At 45.1% G+C, this 17,433-nt stretch overlaps 1 protein-coding gene across 2 annotated transcripts in view; it reads right to left on the bottom strand.

Moving 5' to 3' along the window:
• The window catches only part of LOC141157516 (rab GDP dissociation inhibitor alpha-like), a 28,967-nt gene that overhangs the window by 7,519 nt on the left and 4,015 nt on the right, over nucleotides 1–17,433 (bottom strand). Inside the window, exons 1-4 of one of the 2 annotated variants that reach the window (XM_073644909.1) lie at nucleotides 10,070–10,492; nucleotides 3,386–3,493; nucleotides 431–527; nucleotides 150–284 (exon numbers count right to left, since the gene is read on the bottom strand). In XM_073644909.1, the coding sequence (XP_073501010.1) occupies nucleotides 150–284; nucleotides 431–527; nucleotides 3,386–3,472 (319 nt within the window). In that variant the 5' untranslated portion in view covers nucleotides 3,473–3,493; nucleotides 10,070–10,492. Of the gene's footprint in view, nucleotides 1–149; nucleotides 285–430; nucleotides 528–3,385; nucleotides 3,494–10,069; nucleotides 10,493–17,433 lie in introns of those variants that run through there. The other variant, XM_073644910.1, reaches the window with a different exon arrangement.

The following is a 17,433-nucleotide window of genomic DNA, read 5'->3' as shown; positions in this document are numbered from 1 at the left end:
AGCAACAGTAACATGATTAACTATTAACAGTATGTATTCTTAAAGAGGGACTCTACCTTTAAATCACCATCTGACATGTAAAAGAGGAGTCAGAATTAAAGGGGTCCTCTCCTCTTACAGCTTTTCCAATAGGACCTGGATCTGCTCACCAGAGACCAAGGCCTCCTCCTCCGTGCAGGGCACCTTGTGGATCCTCCCAGCTTTATACACGTAGCTTCCATCCACTACCTTAAAATCTATGTATTGGGTGACCTCTGTATACAGCAGCATCTTCACCAGCTGCCCTAAGAGGCAGAAACATCGCAAGATGCAAAGAAGAAAGAGATATTCAGATATTTGTGTTGTAAATATAAGTTAGCTCAGAAACATAAGAGAAACATTAAAAGAGACAAGAATCAACAGCCATCATCTGCTTCTTTTTTTTCCCTACCATTGGCCATGAGAAATTTGGGTACAAGATCAACGTTCCATTCTCTGCCTCTGCCCATTGGTTCTGGTGGACCGATTATATTAAACCTTCGATAAAGCTGAAAAGAAGAGAAAAAGTTACATTACTTACTATATTATTGCCCCCCTATGTAAAAAAAAAATAATATTGACTCCTATGTACAATACTATAACTACTATAATACTGCCCCCATTGTACTGGAATATAACTACTATAATACTGCCCCCTATGTACAAGAATATAACTACTATAATACTGCTCCTATGGACAAGAATATAACTACTATAATACTACCCCTTATATACAAGAATATAACTACTATAATACTGCTCCGATGGACAAGAATATAACTACTATAATACTGCCCCCTATGTACAAGAATATAACTACTGTAATACTGCTCCTATGTACAAGAATATAACTACTATAATACTGTCCCTATGTACAAGAATATAACTACTATAATACTGCCCCCTATGTATAAGAATATAACTACTATAATACTGCCCCCTATGTACAAGAATATAACTACTATAATACTGTCCCTATGTACAAGAATATAACTACTATAATATTGCCCCCTATGTACAAGAATATAACTACTATAATACTGCTCCTATGGACAAGAATATAACTACTATAATACTACCCCTTATATACAAGAATATAACTACTATAATACTGCTCCGATGGACAAGAATATAACTACTATAATACTGCCCCCTATGTACAAGAATATAACTACTGTAATACTGCTCCTATGTACAAGAATATAACTACTATAATACTGTCCCTATGTACAAGAATATAACTACTATAATACTGCCCCCTATGTATAAGAATATAACTACTATAATACTGCCCCCTATGTACAAGAATATAACTACTATAATACTGTCCCTATGTACAAGAATATAACTACTATAATATTGCCCCCTATGTATAAGAATATAAATACTATAATACTGCCCCTATATACAAGAATATAACTACTATAATACCGCTCCTATGTACAAGAATATAACTACTATAATACTGCTCCTATGTACAAGAATATAACTACTGTAATACTGCTCTGTATGTACAAGAATATAACTACTATAATACTGCTCCTATGTACAAGAATATAACTACTATAATACTGCTCCTATGTACAAGAATATAACTACTGTAATACTGCTCTGTATGTACAAGAATATAACTACTATAATACTGCCCCTATGTACAAGAATATAACTACTATAATACTGCTCCTATGTACAAGAATATAACTACTATAATACTGCTCCTATGTACAAGAATTTAACTACTATAATACTGCCCCCTATGTACAAGAATATAACTACTATAAGGCTATATGCCCACGTAGCAGATTTGATGCAGAGCGTTTTTGCCTCTCTCTGGCAGAAAAAAACGCGTACAGATTTACATGCGTTTTTTCTGCCAGAGAGAAGCGTCTGTTCAGCGTTTTTACATGCGTTTTCGCATGCGTTTTTTCAAGCACTTTTCCAAGCGATTTTGAGCATCACTTGGAAAAGTGCTTGACCATCACTTGGAAAAGTGCTTGACAAGTTGATCACACAATATAAATCCATGCAACCGGCATGGATTTATATTGTGTGAGCAACTTAGATGCTTTAAATGCTGCATCTATAGTAAAAAAAAAAGAATTAAAACTTTAAAAATAAAAAAAAACCTGTATATTCACCTCTCCGGCGGCCCCCGGTCTGCTCTCCGGTCTCCTCCGGTCTGCTCCGGGCCGCGTCTTCTCTCTTCAGTGTCCCGCAGTGTACTGTCAGGACCTGCGGTGACGTCATTTAGTCAGCTGATGGTCACGTGACCATCACCTGACTGCCGACGTCAGCGGTCGCTTGACCATCAGCTGACTAAATGATGTCACCGCAGGTCCTGACAGTACACTGCGGGACACTGAAGAGAGAAGACGTGGCCGGGAGCAGACCGGAGAGCAGACCAGGGGCCGCTGGAGAGGTGAATATACAGGTTTTGTTTATTTTTAACTTTTTTTATTTCTTTTTTTCACCGCGTGGTAGCCGGGATGAAGAGGAGTTGTAGTCTCGTCTTCATCCTAGGTACCACGCGCACCGCGATTACGCTGCAGCGTAATCGCGGTAGAAATGGTCATGCTGCGTTTTGCAAAGCAATGCGAATTCGGCGCGCAAATTAGTGCATCATGTGCACGGCACATACGAATTCACATTGCTTTGCATGGCAGACTGTTTTACAAGCTTTTTCGTGGCCGCAAAAACGCTACGTGGGCACATAGCCTAATACTGCTCCTATTTACCAGAATATAACTATTATAATACTGCTCCTATGTACAAGAATATAACTACTATAATACTGGCCCCTATTTATAAGAATATTATTACTATAATACTGCCCACTATGTACAAGAATATAACTACTATAATACTGCTCCCTATGTACAAGAATATAACTACTATAATACTGCCCCCTATGTACAAGAATATAATTACTATAATACTGCTCCCTATGTACAAGAATATAACTACTATAATACTGCCCCCTATGTACAAGAATATAATTACTATAATACTGCCCACTATGTACAAGAATATAACTACTATAATACTGCCCCCTATGTACAAGAATATAACTACTATAATACTGCTCCCTATGTACAAGAATATAATTACTATAATACTGCCCACTATGTACAAGAATATAACTACTATAATACTGCCCCCTATGTACAAGAATATAACTACTATAATACTGCCCCCTATGTATAAGAATATAACTACTATAATACTGCCCACTATGTACAAGAATATAACTACTATAATACTGCTCCCTATGTACAAGAATATAACTACTATAATACTGCCCCCTATGTACAAGAATATAACTACTATAATACTGTCTAAATATACAAGTATATAACTGCTATAATACCTCTTCCAGGGGTGTGATTGATGCACTTTCTCCTCCATAGTAGTTGTTTTGATCTATGTGTAAAACTTTTTTACCGTTCACAGACATTATCCCAGACAATACACATTCCTAAAAATGAAATAGGAAAGTAAGAGACATTATTATTCTACACCAGTTAGTGGCGACGCTCTTGCATAGGATTCAGTATGGCAGTAAGAACGTATTGTTAGGACAATTATCATTTGATAATTAGATTTAATTAATGAGCATTAAAGGGATTCTCTGGTGAGAACAAGTTATCTTCCCCCAGGATAGCTGATAACTTATTGATCGGTTGCAGTCTGACTGCTGGGACCTGCACCGATCAGCAGCTCTTTTATCCACGTTGGAATGAAGCTGCAGTGCTCCTGCTCCACGCCGCTCCATTCATTCCTTCTGAGTAACAGCCCCATAAAGAATGAATTAATTAGTGGGTCGATAACTTGCTTTATCTTGCAACCCCTGTTTTTGGGTGCTGCATAATATTATGGGCTAAAAAGTGAGGTCCCAATAAAGGCTGGTAGAAGTGGCGCTGTTTAGGTGGCAGCTTCCTCCGCTCTGCAGGATTATTATTTCCTATAACATCCTATTTCTATTCAGGAATTGCTAGTTGAGCCGTCCCCTACTTAATACAGCATCATCATTATGTGCAGAATTTCCCATCCGGCTGCCAATCAGCGCCATTGTTGTTGTGAAGGAAATCAGGCTAATCCCTCGTCCCTGACATGTTAGATTGATATATAAGCCTTGATTGGTGCCGGTGTCCGAAATCCTCCAAGCAGATTACCGGTGACAGCCTCGCTGATCTGCCAGTGATGTCACCGTGCAGGGGTCGTGAGCGTGTGACGGGGGCTGCAGAGTGACAGTGCAGGAAGTATGATACACGACTGATGACAACCGGCACATCATTTCTTGTTTATTCTTAAAGGCATTTTCTTAAGTTTGTCGCTTTCCTTTTCTTTTTTTTTTTTTTTTTTTTTTTTTGCAAAAAATAAAAAATTAAAGCAACACTCCGCTTCACATTTTTGCACAGGGGCCCTTCCCTGTCTGTGTCTGCCACTGGGATAGAGGGTTCCTTTAATTCAGAGCTGAGCTCTATGCGGTGATATGGAAATTATGTATATGATCTAAGTTGGAGAGCCCCTTTAAATTTTGTATAAGGAAAAAGTTTTAAGAAACTTTGGGCCCCAATCATTATTGAATTTGCACCTGATTTTGGTCTTTTGTGCCTTTTGTTTCGGTTTGTATCAAATTCAGCTTGGCATTTACTTCTTTTTGAAGTCTATTTTGTGTTCTCCTGTTATGCTTTGTTGTTTTTTTTGTTTGCCATTGAGGGCAGAGTTTCGGGTTTTCCAGATATTTGTGCCTAATTCATAATTTGCGACTTTTTAAAAAGTTGAAAAGATCTTTTGCAAATATACTCCAGTCACCCCCTTGTGTTTTCATCGATGCCAGAAACTAACTTTGTACTAAAGATTTTTGGGGGAAATTCGTCAACCACGTGCACTAGTTTGATGAATTTGGCACAAGGAAAAAAAAAAAAAAACATCAGCAAATACTACAAGATAGAAAAAAGATAAGTGACTTAAAAAAAAGCCTCAAATTGGTATACAAAGTTTGTGTTTCCATTCCTCGGCTTGTTCAAGGATTTTCTACAATTGTATCCAGTGTGGCAGTCCTATGGGAACCAGACACATCAAAGTTACAAATCTTATGTGATAGTTTGCTACAATGTGTCAGCGCATGAGACCAGGCTATTATGAAAATGTAAAATTGCAGGTTCGTCGCATTTCATCCACCCCAGTGTCTTCCTATTTTTAGCCCCTTTCTTGTGGCATTAGACTCCTGATCACACCCTGCAAGCTTTTATCATTCCTGCTACTTTATAGCAATCAGAATGAGCAGAGTGAAGCATTGTGTACAGCTGAAGAGCTTCTGCAGCAGCTGGGTGATCCATAAGACCCAATCAGATGTTCCCTATATGGCATCACCTATGTCCAAAAACTTTAGAGAATAAGTTGGACAACTTTGCATCATGTAACACTGAGCTCATTATATTGTCTTGTTCCATATATTCTACATGTGATGCCTCATGCACATGGCGGTATTAAGGCCCAATGCACAAAACCGCAACCTGGCATCAATACTGCCCTACGGTACCTCATTATACTTTCAATTTGATAGAAAAGTCAAGAAAAAGATGTAGCAAGTTTTATCACTATTACAGGATATTCCCTCCTTTATCCATATATTTATAGCGCACACTGAGCAGCATACGGCGGCACACATAGTATGGGACTCTTATTTGCTGCCATACATGTGCACTAACATGGCAGAAAAAAAGGCAAAAGCATTCTAATTCCTACATTCATCATTAAAATATTAACATTTCAGATAAAATGACACCATCATTTTGCACCTCGGAGTTCACCTAGAATTTTACTAAACCCAGATCTTATCAATACATGAAAGTGGCTGTATGAATAGTATTTTGGGTCCACTGTGCTGCATCCCAGATACGTGCGCCCGGTATGTCCCAAAATGCCGCTGCTTTCACCAACGATCCATTAGATCCTATGGGGACGTGGATCTCCTACCTTCAGCCCCGTTCCCAGCACAATGACATCATACTCTTCCTCCATGCCGGAGAGATGGGTCTGTTCCTCACATTCGTGGCTACCTGTGGTGGTGCGAGTAACAGTCTGCGGGACTAATCTGATCTGCGAGACGGTGATTAGCCACCAGCTTTCAGACTGTTACTCGGCCCAGTGACCCAAAGCCGGGCCACCTGCCTGTAATCCAGCAGGGGCTGTGCGGGACGGAGCCTGGTGCAAAATGCTGTAACCATATGTAATCATGGCTAATTGCCCCTCACTATTTAATGGGCGGTCTCAACTTCTTAAATAGGGAAAATTGCAAAGTGCTTATAAAGACAAAGAACTTTACAATTTACAGCTGAAACCAGAAGTTTCCATCCACTATATAAAAAGACACATCTGCATGTTTTTCTCAATATCTGACATGAAATCAGAATAAACCTTTCCCATTTTAGGTCAGTTAGGATTACCAGAATTTTTAATATTTGCCAAATGCCAGAATAATGAGAGAGAGAGAATGTTTTAAGGCCTTTTTATGACTTACTGCAAAGTCAGAAGTTCCCATACATGTCATTAGTATTTGGTACCATTGCCCTTACACTGAATGACTTGGGTCACACGTTTGGGATTTCCTTCCACAAGCTTCTCACAATAGTTGGTGGGGATTTGGGCCGATTCCTCCTGACAAAACTGGAGTAACTGATCCAAGGTTGTAGGTCGTCTTGCTCGCACCTGACTTTTCAGCTTTGCCCATAAATTTTCAATAGGATTGAGATCAGGGCTTTGTGATGGCCACTCCAAAACATGGACTTGGTTATCCTCAAGCCACTTTGTTGCCATTTTGGCAGTATGCTTCGGGTCATTGTCCATTTGGAAGAGCCATTTCCACCCAAGCTTTAACTTCCTGGCTGATGTCTTGAGATGTTGCTTCAGTATTGCCACATAATCTTCTTTTCTCATGATGCCATCTATTTTGTGAAGTGCACCAGTCCATCCTGCAGCAAAACAACCCCACAACATGATGCTGCCACCCCCGTGTTTCACAGTTGGGATGGTGTTTTTAGGTTTACAAGCTTCTCCCTTTTTCCTCCAAACGTAACGATTGTCATTATGCCCAGAAAGCTCAATTTTAGTTTCATCAGACCACAGGACATGTCTCCAAAAATTATGGTCTTTGTTCCTGTGTGTATTTGCAAACATTAATCTGGCTTTTTTATGTTTCTTTTGGAGTAAGGGCTTCTTCCTGGCAGAGTGGTCTTTCAGCCCATGTTGATACAGTACTCGTTTCACTGTGGATATTGACACAATCTTACCAGCTTCCACCATCATCTTCACAAGGTCTTTTGCTTTTGTCCTTGGGTTGGTATGCACATGTCGGACTAAAGCACGTTCATCTCTGGGACACAGAACCCATCTTCTTCCTGAGCAGTATGATGGCTGGACATTCCCATCTTGTTTGTACTTGTGTATAATTGTTTATACAGATGAACGAGACATCTTCAGGTATCTTGAAATTGTACCCAAGGATGAGCCAGACTTGTGCAAGTCCACAATTCTCTTCCTGATATCTTGGCTGATTTCTTCAGACTTTCCCATGATGCTACACAAAGAAGCAGTGTGTTTCAGGTGTGTGTTTCAGGTGTGTCTCTAGATGTTGCCAAAAAAACTATTAGAAGCTTCCAAACACATATCATCATATGGGCGGTCCAGAATTATTTAAAGGCATAGTAATCTCAGTGTATGTAAACTTTTGCAGTAAGTAATAAAAATGCCTTAAAACATTCTCTCATTATTCTGGCATTTGACAAATATTAAACATTATGGTAATCCTAAGTGACCTAAAACGGGAAAGGTTTATTCTGATTTCATGTCAGATGTGTCTTTTCATATAGTGTATGTAAACTTCTGGTTTCAACTGTACTTCTTATTAAAAATCCTCTGCGTTCTCAAGAATAGAAGGATGTTACATTTTATAGTTTACGGCTCGTTGCCTCACAGATCGGCCACCTCTGAAGTCTATCAGAAGTGGCCGATTTCCGAATCAGGAACCTTGTTCTTGCAAGCAGTTTGCTATACAGCTTGTTTGTGCTGCTCTGAAGCTGCTGCTTCTGCGTAAGAGAGCGCACAGTTCAGACCGGAGGGGACATTATTCTGCTGTCCAGATCTGTCAGTCTTCATGAGCCCACCACTCTCCAGGCAAACAGAAAGTTGGGAGTCAGGGGAGCATGCATTCCTCCTGAAATAAAGGCCCCCTTTAATTATAAACATTGTTAATGGGGCCATAAACCTTCAATAGTTATCTTCCCTATAGCTACACCCTCATACACATGCACACTCGGTTCAGCTGAGCGTGCATGTGTTGTCAATGAGTAAAGGGAAGCCAGCTGCTGGCTAACACCTTGGAAATCAGTTTCATTCTCCCAATAACATCTGTCAGGGGACAGTCAAGATTCCCCCTATAAAGAAACGTCTGCCGGTCCTACTGAAGCTTGAAGGTTCAGCGACTTGCCTACTATATTGTACAGCTCACGTAGTTCCAGCCTCGGGCAAGGCCAGCTCTCTTGGTGCCCAATGCAGAGGTTTCAAAATTTGCACCAACCCACTTTCGCGATTGCTCTCAGGTGGGCAATAATTGATTTATTTTCAAAATCTTTCCCCTCCCCCACCAATCCCCATCACTCTGGCCATGAAGTATCTATAGTAAGGTCTGCAGTGCCCTGCAGCTTCTCACCCCTCCTCCCCCAATACATCACCTCTCTCGGTGCAGATAAAGCGCCCAAGGGGGTGCACAACAAAATGCAAAGAAAGAGCGTTGATTTGTCTCCCACTTACATGGGATCTTTTACAGAAATGAAGACAAATCCCCAATAAAGTGATTTGCAAAGTTTCATAATATTTCATGCTGGACAAAATAATAAAACAAAGAAAGTTTAGATATTCTTTATACCAGAGTGATTGGTACAGAGGAAAAGTGTTTTTGGACATGGATCAGAGATTTTACAATTACTGTATGCACACAGTGACTGCACCAGCAGAATAGTGAGTGCAGCTCTGGGGTATAATACAGGATGTAACTCAGGATCAGTAATGTAATGTGTGTACACAGTGACTGCACCAGTAGAATAGTGAGTGCAGCTCTGGAGTATAATACAGGATGTAATTCAGGATCAGTAATGTATGTACACAGTGACTGCACCAGCAGAATAGTGAGTGCAGCTCTGGAATATAATACAGGAGGTAACTCAGGATCAGTACAGGATCAGTAATGTAATGTATGTACACAGTGACTCCACCAGCAGAATAGTGAGTGCAGCTCTGGAGTATTATACAGGAGGTAACTCAGGATCAGTAATGTAATGTATGTACACAATGAGTGCGCCAGCAGAATAGTGAGTGCAGCTCTGGAGTATAATACGGGATGTAACTCAGGATCAACTCAGGATCAGTAATGTAATGTATGTACACAGTGACTGAACCAGCAGAATAGTGAGTGCAGCTCTGGAGGATAATACAGGAGGTAACTCAGGATCAGTAATGTAATGTATGTACACAGTGACTGCTCCAGCAGAATAGTGAGTGCAGCTCTGGAGTATAATACAGGATGTAACTCAGGATCAGTAATGTAATGTATGTATACAGTGAGTGCAGCTCTGGAGTATAATACAGGATGTAACTCAGGATCAGTACAGGATCAGTAATGTAATGTATGTACACAGTGACTGCACCAGCAGAATAGTGAGTGCAGCTCTGGAGTATAATTCAGGATCTAACTCAGGATCAGTAATGTAATGTATGTACTGTAAGGCAGCGCTAGTCATCATACTGGGGGATACTCGCTTCGCTGCGTCAATCAATGCACACGTGCAAGGTCTTTACGTTTTTCTCACAATGTTGCAGTTTATTACATCATAAGCCACAGTTCACCGGGTCCAACTCCGTGGCACGCCGACACACATCTACAATATTCATGAGACAAGTGGCACACAGGCCCACTTGCTCCAGGTTACAGCCTACGGCAAGGTAATAAATTATCAATGACCATAACAGTCCATGTAACAAAGTGTATTACCTTTGCCGGGTTTAGTTGCTGCAGTCCATTAGGCTTGCCACCACTGTGGCTTTGTGGCTTCCCAGGTAGGGGTCTCTAGCCATCGTTCCCTCAAAGGCCACTGACATCCACACAGGATCCAGGCTTTGCCTTTCAGGACTCTTCCTCAAGCCTCTGCCTTCCAAGGCCACTAGCATCCACACAGGATCCAGGCTCGACCTTTCAGGCACCAGGCTTCACTCCAAAGCCGCTGCCTTCCAAGGCCACTAGCATCCGCACAGGATCCAGTCTTTGCCTTTCAGGCTGCCAGGCTTCACTCGGCCTCACTAGGCCTCTCACAAACGGTGTCCCACACACAGGGAGCACAGGCCTCACGCCTCACACCGAACACACCTGTCTCCCATCAAGCAGGGTTTATATATGCATCCCGTGCACACACACACACACACATACTGACAGGACCTTAACTGTTTGCATAAGGACCTGTGTGATGTCACGGTCATGTGACCAGTCAGTTAAAGAGGAAGGTACATGGTCAGGTAAAACACATCCTGGACCATTTACAGTAATGCTAGCAAGCAGCTGCATTACATATCCCCCCCCCCCTCTGTTCAAACTTGTGGGGTTGAACACATAATATACACAATAACATTATAACCCCCAGCTCACATAGAGACCATGTACTTTACAATTGTGCTACTCAGCCCCTGGAACCTTAGTCAACGACATTAGCCCATTCCTTAGGGACCTACCATTTGTCACTGTCACTGACTTCGTCAGGTCACCTTTCCGGGTCGTAACCTTGTCAGAGCTCCCCCGCTCCCAGCGGTCGGACGTAACCTTGTCAGGTCTCCCCCGCTCCCAGCGGTCAGTCGTAACCTTGTCAGGTCTCCCCCGCTCCCAGAGGTAAATACAGCAGCGCGACTCACATGCCCTGGTATCTAAGGTCCGGTTCGACTCCGTACTGTCCCGTCCTCTATTGGGTCGTTTGTATGGGCTGCTCAAACCTGAGTTACTGGAGGTCTCACTACCTCTAAACCCACGCCCACTACTCTCAGGACATCTTGAAAGGTCCCCAACTCCAGCTGTAGCTGTTCTGTTATTTAGGGGGCCCTTTCTCTGTCGGGTCTCACTATTTCTAGACAGCTTCCATCTTCTGCTGCTCAGACAATGCTGTCTATCTACTCGCAGTGTAGCGAGATTCAATTGTTCTACCTCTCGCAGGTAGGTCACTCGGTACTCAATCAGCATGCGTATATATTCTAGGCTTTCTTCTGTTCCTACAGCGGAGAAGGACACCATGCCGTCTTCGTCTGGTATCCAGTCCTGATGATCAACTGGACTGCTTACTTTCACCACACCAGACTTCTTGACCATCATCAGCATGGCTCGACCGCTTCTCCCAATGAGCTTTCTCACCAGAACATGAGGCACCCGGATGACCTCTTCACGCATACTGTGAGCTTTCCTCATCAGCTTCAGTTGTCTAACGGCTTGTTTCGTCTTCAACCGGAGAAACCGCTTCGTGCGCATACATCGCCAATGCATATCACTTAGGATCGCCACCCTCTTCACTGTGACTTCGGTCATGGACAGAACCACCAGCTGTTTAGCTTTGGAGGTCAAGTACACCTTACAGGCTCCCACAGCCTTCTTAAACTCTTCATGCACGGACTCACTGGTGCATTCTTCCCTCAGATCCTCGGGTACATCTATGAGGCATTTGTACCAAGACGTTTCGGACTCCCCAGTAGTTTCCAGACGATCAACCAGCTCAGGGTTCAGGGACAACTGACTTTCAGCTTCTTCCCCCTGTATGCTTACCCTGAGCTGACTCACAGCTACAAATTCACGAATTTTCGTCTTGACCACTTCCACTTCATATTTATCTTCTGTTACCCTGCTCTTAGCTCTCCTCAGTTCCACCTTCTCATGGTATAAGGGAGTGAGTACAACGTGTTTGCCCTTTTCCTTCTCCAAGGAGGCCTCACTCACCGAGTGATACTTTGTCAGGCGACTTTTGAGCCCGGAAACCTCTTCCTCTAGTTCCGTCACTCGCCTCTCAGCGGCCCGTCTCTGAAGCTCTTCCTGCTTCAACTGCTCTTTTAACAGTAGAGTTCTCTCAGACCTCTCTTGCTTCAAATGGGCCTGAAGCAATTCCTTGAGCTCCCTGATCTTGGCTCTTACTTCCACCGAATCATCCAAGCTCGCATCACTCGAGGAGGTATCTGCTTCATACCTCCCCTCACCAGAGGCCAACTCCTGGCCCTTGTCTGTGGCTTCTCTGATGGACTCCTCCATCTTTTTCCGCTCAGCTTCCATCTTGCTGACTGTTTCTTTAAGGCACGTCTCCGCCCTCTGGAGAGTTTCACAGGACATCTGTAGCTCCTTCACCTGAGCTTCCAGACCTAGGGTCTTTCCACGGAGATCATCATTCTCCTCACGGGTCTCTTGCAGAGTGGTCTCACCCACTTGGCGCACTTGCTCCGCACCCGCCTTATCCTCCTCTAGTTTTTCTTTTACCTTGAGGAGATCCTCATAATCTCTCTTAAGTTGTTGCAGTTCCATACCGAACTTTCCATCACACTCCTTCTTGGAGTCACACAGCTCCTGGTTGAACTGTTCGCGCAATCGCTCTAGGTTTTGTTCACGCCCAGCAACTTCATGCTGCAGCGCCTCTTTGAGGGCAGACAGCTCTAACTGTACCAGGGAGAAGCGATCTTTCACCTCGCATAACTCATCTTCACACACCGCTTTGTCAATCTGTAATTGAAAAACCTCCTCCTTGATTTTGCGGCGGTCCTCCTTAATTCCGTAGAACATTTCCTTCCAATGGTTAATTTCCGCGTTGCTTCCCTCCACGTCTCGCTGCCAGTTCCTCATAACCTGGTATATTTTCTGCTGCTCAGACTCCAGGTTCAGCTGGTCTGAGGACACGTTCCCCAGGTTTCCACATAACTGCTGCACGTCAATCTGACACTGCAGCCTGATAGGCTCCAGCTCTTGGTCATGACTGGCCGCCTCCCCTTTCAGGGCTGTCAGATCCTGACTCGTCAGTCTCAGTACCGTACCGGAGGTTGCTACTGGCAACGTCATCTCCTCTTCTACCTCTAAAGGAGGATCCACACTTGAAGCATAGGCACACAGTACTATATTCTCTTTATTTTCATTTTCAGGGAGTACTACTGGAGCAACCTTTTTGTGGCCCTTGCGCCGTCGACGACGAGAGGGGGACTCTCTCCCCTCGTCTAGCCCCTCCTGACCGAACTCACTTTTTACTTTCATAGTGTCACAGTCAGCTACGGGGTCTGTGTCACTCCCCATGGTGTTGTGGACTAACAGGTCACCTCCCACTTTGACGTCACCCCCTTCTACTGGAGTTACCCCGCTATCAACGGTCACATTGTCATTTTTAGGAGGTACCAACCCACAACCAGTAACAATTTCCAGTTTTCAGCAGTCCACACTCTTGTGAAAATCCGCCCCTTTTTAGACTCTGCCCCCTTTTTAACAACAACACCGGCAGGGTAATTTTTACACAAAAAATCAGCAGTAGTCTTAGGACTCAGTTCACAACATCTCTTACCACCTCCCCGGGCACTCTGGGACAACACTGGCACCCCCGGAGAGTCCATAGAATGGTCCACTGCCGCCATTCCATATGGTGCCCACAGCTCCTGCGGTTCCTGCATCATGTCCAGTAAAAGTTTCCCAAATACCTGCTCCGGTCCCAACCGGCCCTTCAGCCGCTCAATAGCTCCAGACAGATCTGCTGCTTTGCTCACAGCCATCGCGGTACGCTGTTCACACTAGCACTTCACCGCTCTCCCGGAAAAATTTTCGTGGCCCCACCGAGCCACCGCAAAACCGGATTTGAGTGTGATGAGAAACTTCGCAACCCCGCCGAGTTGCAGCAAAAAAACAGATTTGAGTGCGACGCCAATCTTCGCAACCCCGCCGAGTTGCAGCAAAAACCGGATTTGAGTGCGACGACAATCTTCGCAACCCCGCCGAGTTGCAGCAAGATGCCTGTATCCACACTCGTCGTCCTGTGCCATTGCACCTAACAACCAGCTGTCATTGCCGCTAGCAACCGGGCTGCAGTTTGCCCGCATTCTCCACCATATGTAAGGCAGCGCTAGTCATCATACTGGGGGATACTCGCTTCGCTGCGTCAATGCACACGTGCAATGTCTTTACGTTTTTCTCACAATGTTGCAGTTTATTACATCATAAGCCACAGTTCACCGGGTCCAACTCCGTGGCACGCCGACACACATATCTACAATATTCATGAGACAAGTGGCACACAGGCCCACTTGCTCCAGGTTACAGCCTACGGCAAGGTAATAAATTATCAATGACCATAACAGTCCATGTAACAAAGTGTATTACCTTTGCCGGGTTTAGTTGCTGCAGTCCATTAGGCTTGCCACCACTGTGGCTTTGTGGCTTCCCAGGTAGGGGTCTCTAGCCATCGTTCCCTCAAAGGCCACTGACATCCACACAGGATCCAGGCTTTGCCTTTCAGGACTCTTCCTCAAGCCTCTGCCTTCCAAGGCCACTAGCATCCACACAGGATCCAGGCTCGACTTTTCAGGTACCAGGCTTCACTCCAAAGCCGCTGCCTTCCAAGGCCACTAGCGTCCGCACAGGATCCAGTCTTTGCATTTCAGGCTGCCAGGCTTCACTCGGCCTCACTAGGCCTCTCACAAACGGTGTCCCACACACACGGAGCACAGGCCTCACACCGAACACACCTGTCTCCCATCAAGCAGGGTTTATATATGCATCCCGTGCACACACACACACACATACTGACAGGACCTTAACTGTTTGCATAAGGACCTGTGTGATGTCACGGTCATGTGACCAGTCAGTTAAAGGGGAAGGTACATGGTCAGGTAAAACACATCCTGGACCATTTACAGTAATGCTAGCAAGCTGCTGCATTACAGTACACAGTGACTGCACCAGCAGAACAGTGAGTGCAGCTCTGGAGTATAATACAGGATGTAACTCAGTATCAGTAATGTAATGTATGTACACAGTGACTGCACCAGCAGAATAGTGAGTGCAGCTCTGGAGTATAATACAGGATGTAACTCAGGATCAGTAATGTAATGTATGTACACAGTGACTGCACCAGCAGAATAGTGAGTGCAGCTCTGGAGGATAATACAGGAGGTAAGTCAGGATCAGTAATGTAATGTATGTACACAGTGACTGCACCAGCAGAATAGTGAGTGCAGCTCTGGAGGATAATACAGGAGGTAAGTCAGGATCAGTAATGTAATGTATGTACACAGTGACTGCACCAGCAGAATAGTGAGTGCAGCTCTGGAGTATAATACAGGATGTAGCTCAGGATCAGTACAGGGTCAGTGACGCGCCCCCTGGGCCAGTGTTGTTTGGGGGATACCCGGAGCCGGATCAGATGGGGGTTGTAGTCTCCGAGTGGCGGTGACCCGGTCCGTGCCCAGGGTGTCAAGCTCAGTGTGTGGCAGTCCTACAGATGTTACTGGATGTTCTTTAGTGTCGACTACGCCACCCGTTGATTTGCGGTCACTACGGCCGCCGCTGCAGCAGGGTCCGCTGAGGCTGGTGGTGTGTGTGCAGCTCAGGTAGTATAACCCCCAACGGGAGGGGTATAGCCTCAGGGGGTCAGTTGTAGAGGGTGGTGGTTGTGGTGGTGCAGTGAGAGTGGTAATAAGACTCCGAGTCGGGCTGTGCAGTTCAGGGTTTTACTTACTGCTTTTGTGTTGGTCACTCCGGCCTTGAGTGACCACCCGAGCCGTGCTGCGTCCACCAGGTCCTGGACTCGGCCAACCCCCAGGTGATTCTGGAGCGTGGTCCTGAGCTCCCTTTCTGACTTGTCCTTCTCTCTGGCCTTCCCCACCAGGGATCCACCTAAGTCCGGCTCCCTCGGGCCTCTTGTTGGTAAAACCCTTGTCTCTGGGTTCCCTGACCCTATTCTTGGTTTGCCTTCCGGGTGGATTTAGTGGGTGGTCGTGGCAGATCCTGCCCACGACCTCCGGTCTCTGGCTAAGAATTAGGGCCCTCCACCAGCTTGGGATCCGGTACCCTTGTGCCAACTCTTCACCCTCTGGTCTAATTTTGGGTTCTTGGAGTTCCCTCTTCTCCCCCTCTGGGTCCTTCTTTCTCCTCTCTCTCTCTCTTGGCCTTGGAGCTGGCTGAGCTGCTCTGCTTCTCTGACTCAACTCTGACAGACTGACCCTGATCTAAGATGGTTCCCACATTATATACTCCCTCTATGTGTGAGCTCAGGTGACCAGCACCCAATGAGCTCCTAGCATTACCCAGACTGCTCCCCCTATCTGCCCCTACACTACTGGGATGTTCCACCCCCCTCCCACTCCAGCCAGGGACAGACACTGTCGTACCTGCACATTTCTCTAGTGGGAGTACCATTGGTCTGTCCCCCGGAAATGGGATGTATGTAGTGCATGCAGCCTACTGAGCTCAGTTCCACACTCCATCCTTACCCGGGAGTGGAATACCACACCTCTGGCTTGAGGCGTAATACCCCTGTAGCAGCTGAATCCTCAGGGTGCTACATTCCCCCCTGGTAAATCACAGCACGTCCTCGGGCTGTAAGATACAAAAACATCCAAAACATACAATTTTTTTTTTTTTCATAAACATAAACATATAAAACATCACATAAAACTTTTCATAAAAACTCTTCATAAATAACGTCCTTGTAAACACTCTTGCTCCTCCGGCCACGGTGCAACTTGTGACCGGGAAAAGCGCGACAGTCTCTTTAAGAAAAACAACAGTTTACTATAAAACCGGTAGGGGGCGCCTTAGGAAGCGCAACTATATACAATGGGAATATGGCCGCTCTCAGTCCTCGGCCAGGTAATGGGAATAGGGACACACGGGTTAACAGTTCACTCTTGTCCCAACGGGGACATATGTAAAGCAGCAACAGTTCACTGTACCCCGATGGGTAACTATTTACAGTCTCTTTACCGTACTTTAACGACGGCGTCCTCCTGCTCCTTCTTTGGATTTAGACCCGTCCGGGTCCTCCTGCTCCTCCTCACACCGCAGCTCCTCCTCCGTCAAGCGATGTACATGGAGGGCGTAGGGTCCTTTGGCACACTTGTGCCGGGTGAAGGTGACCTCGTCCCCTACGTACAGGTCACGACCTCTGTGTCCCTCCGGCAGATGGCTTTCTACGTCTCTGAGTGTGACAAAGACGTCGCCGGGGGTATGATGGTCTTTTATGAAGCCCCACCCATGCTGCAGGTTGAATTTAATCACAGTCCCGGTGGTACGGGGACCATGAGCTGCACGGGGGTTCCTCCTGGTCCGGCTCTTCTGCTCTGCGCTCCTTATCTGTGCTTGCTGTTCCC

Source organism: Phyllobates terribilis, unplaced genomic scaffold, assembly GCF_046119375.1.
Source record: "Phyllobates terribilis strain yellow unplaced genomic scaffold, ASM4611937v1 Scaffold_8__6_contigs__length_399053987, whole genome shotgun sequence".
NCBI lineage: Eukaryota > Metazoa > Chordata > Amphibia > Anura > Dendrobatidae > Phyllobates > Phyllobates terribilis.
This window is presented reverse-complemented; position numbering and strand designations above follow the sequence as displayed.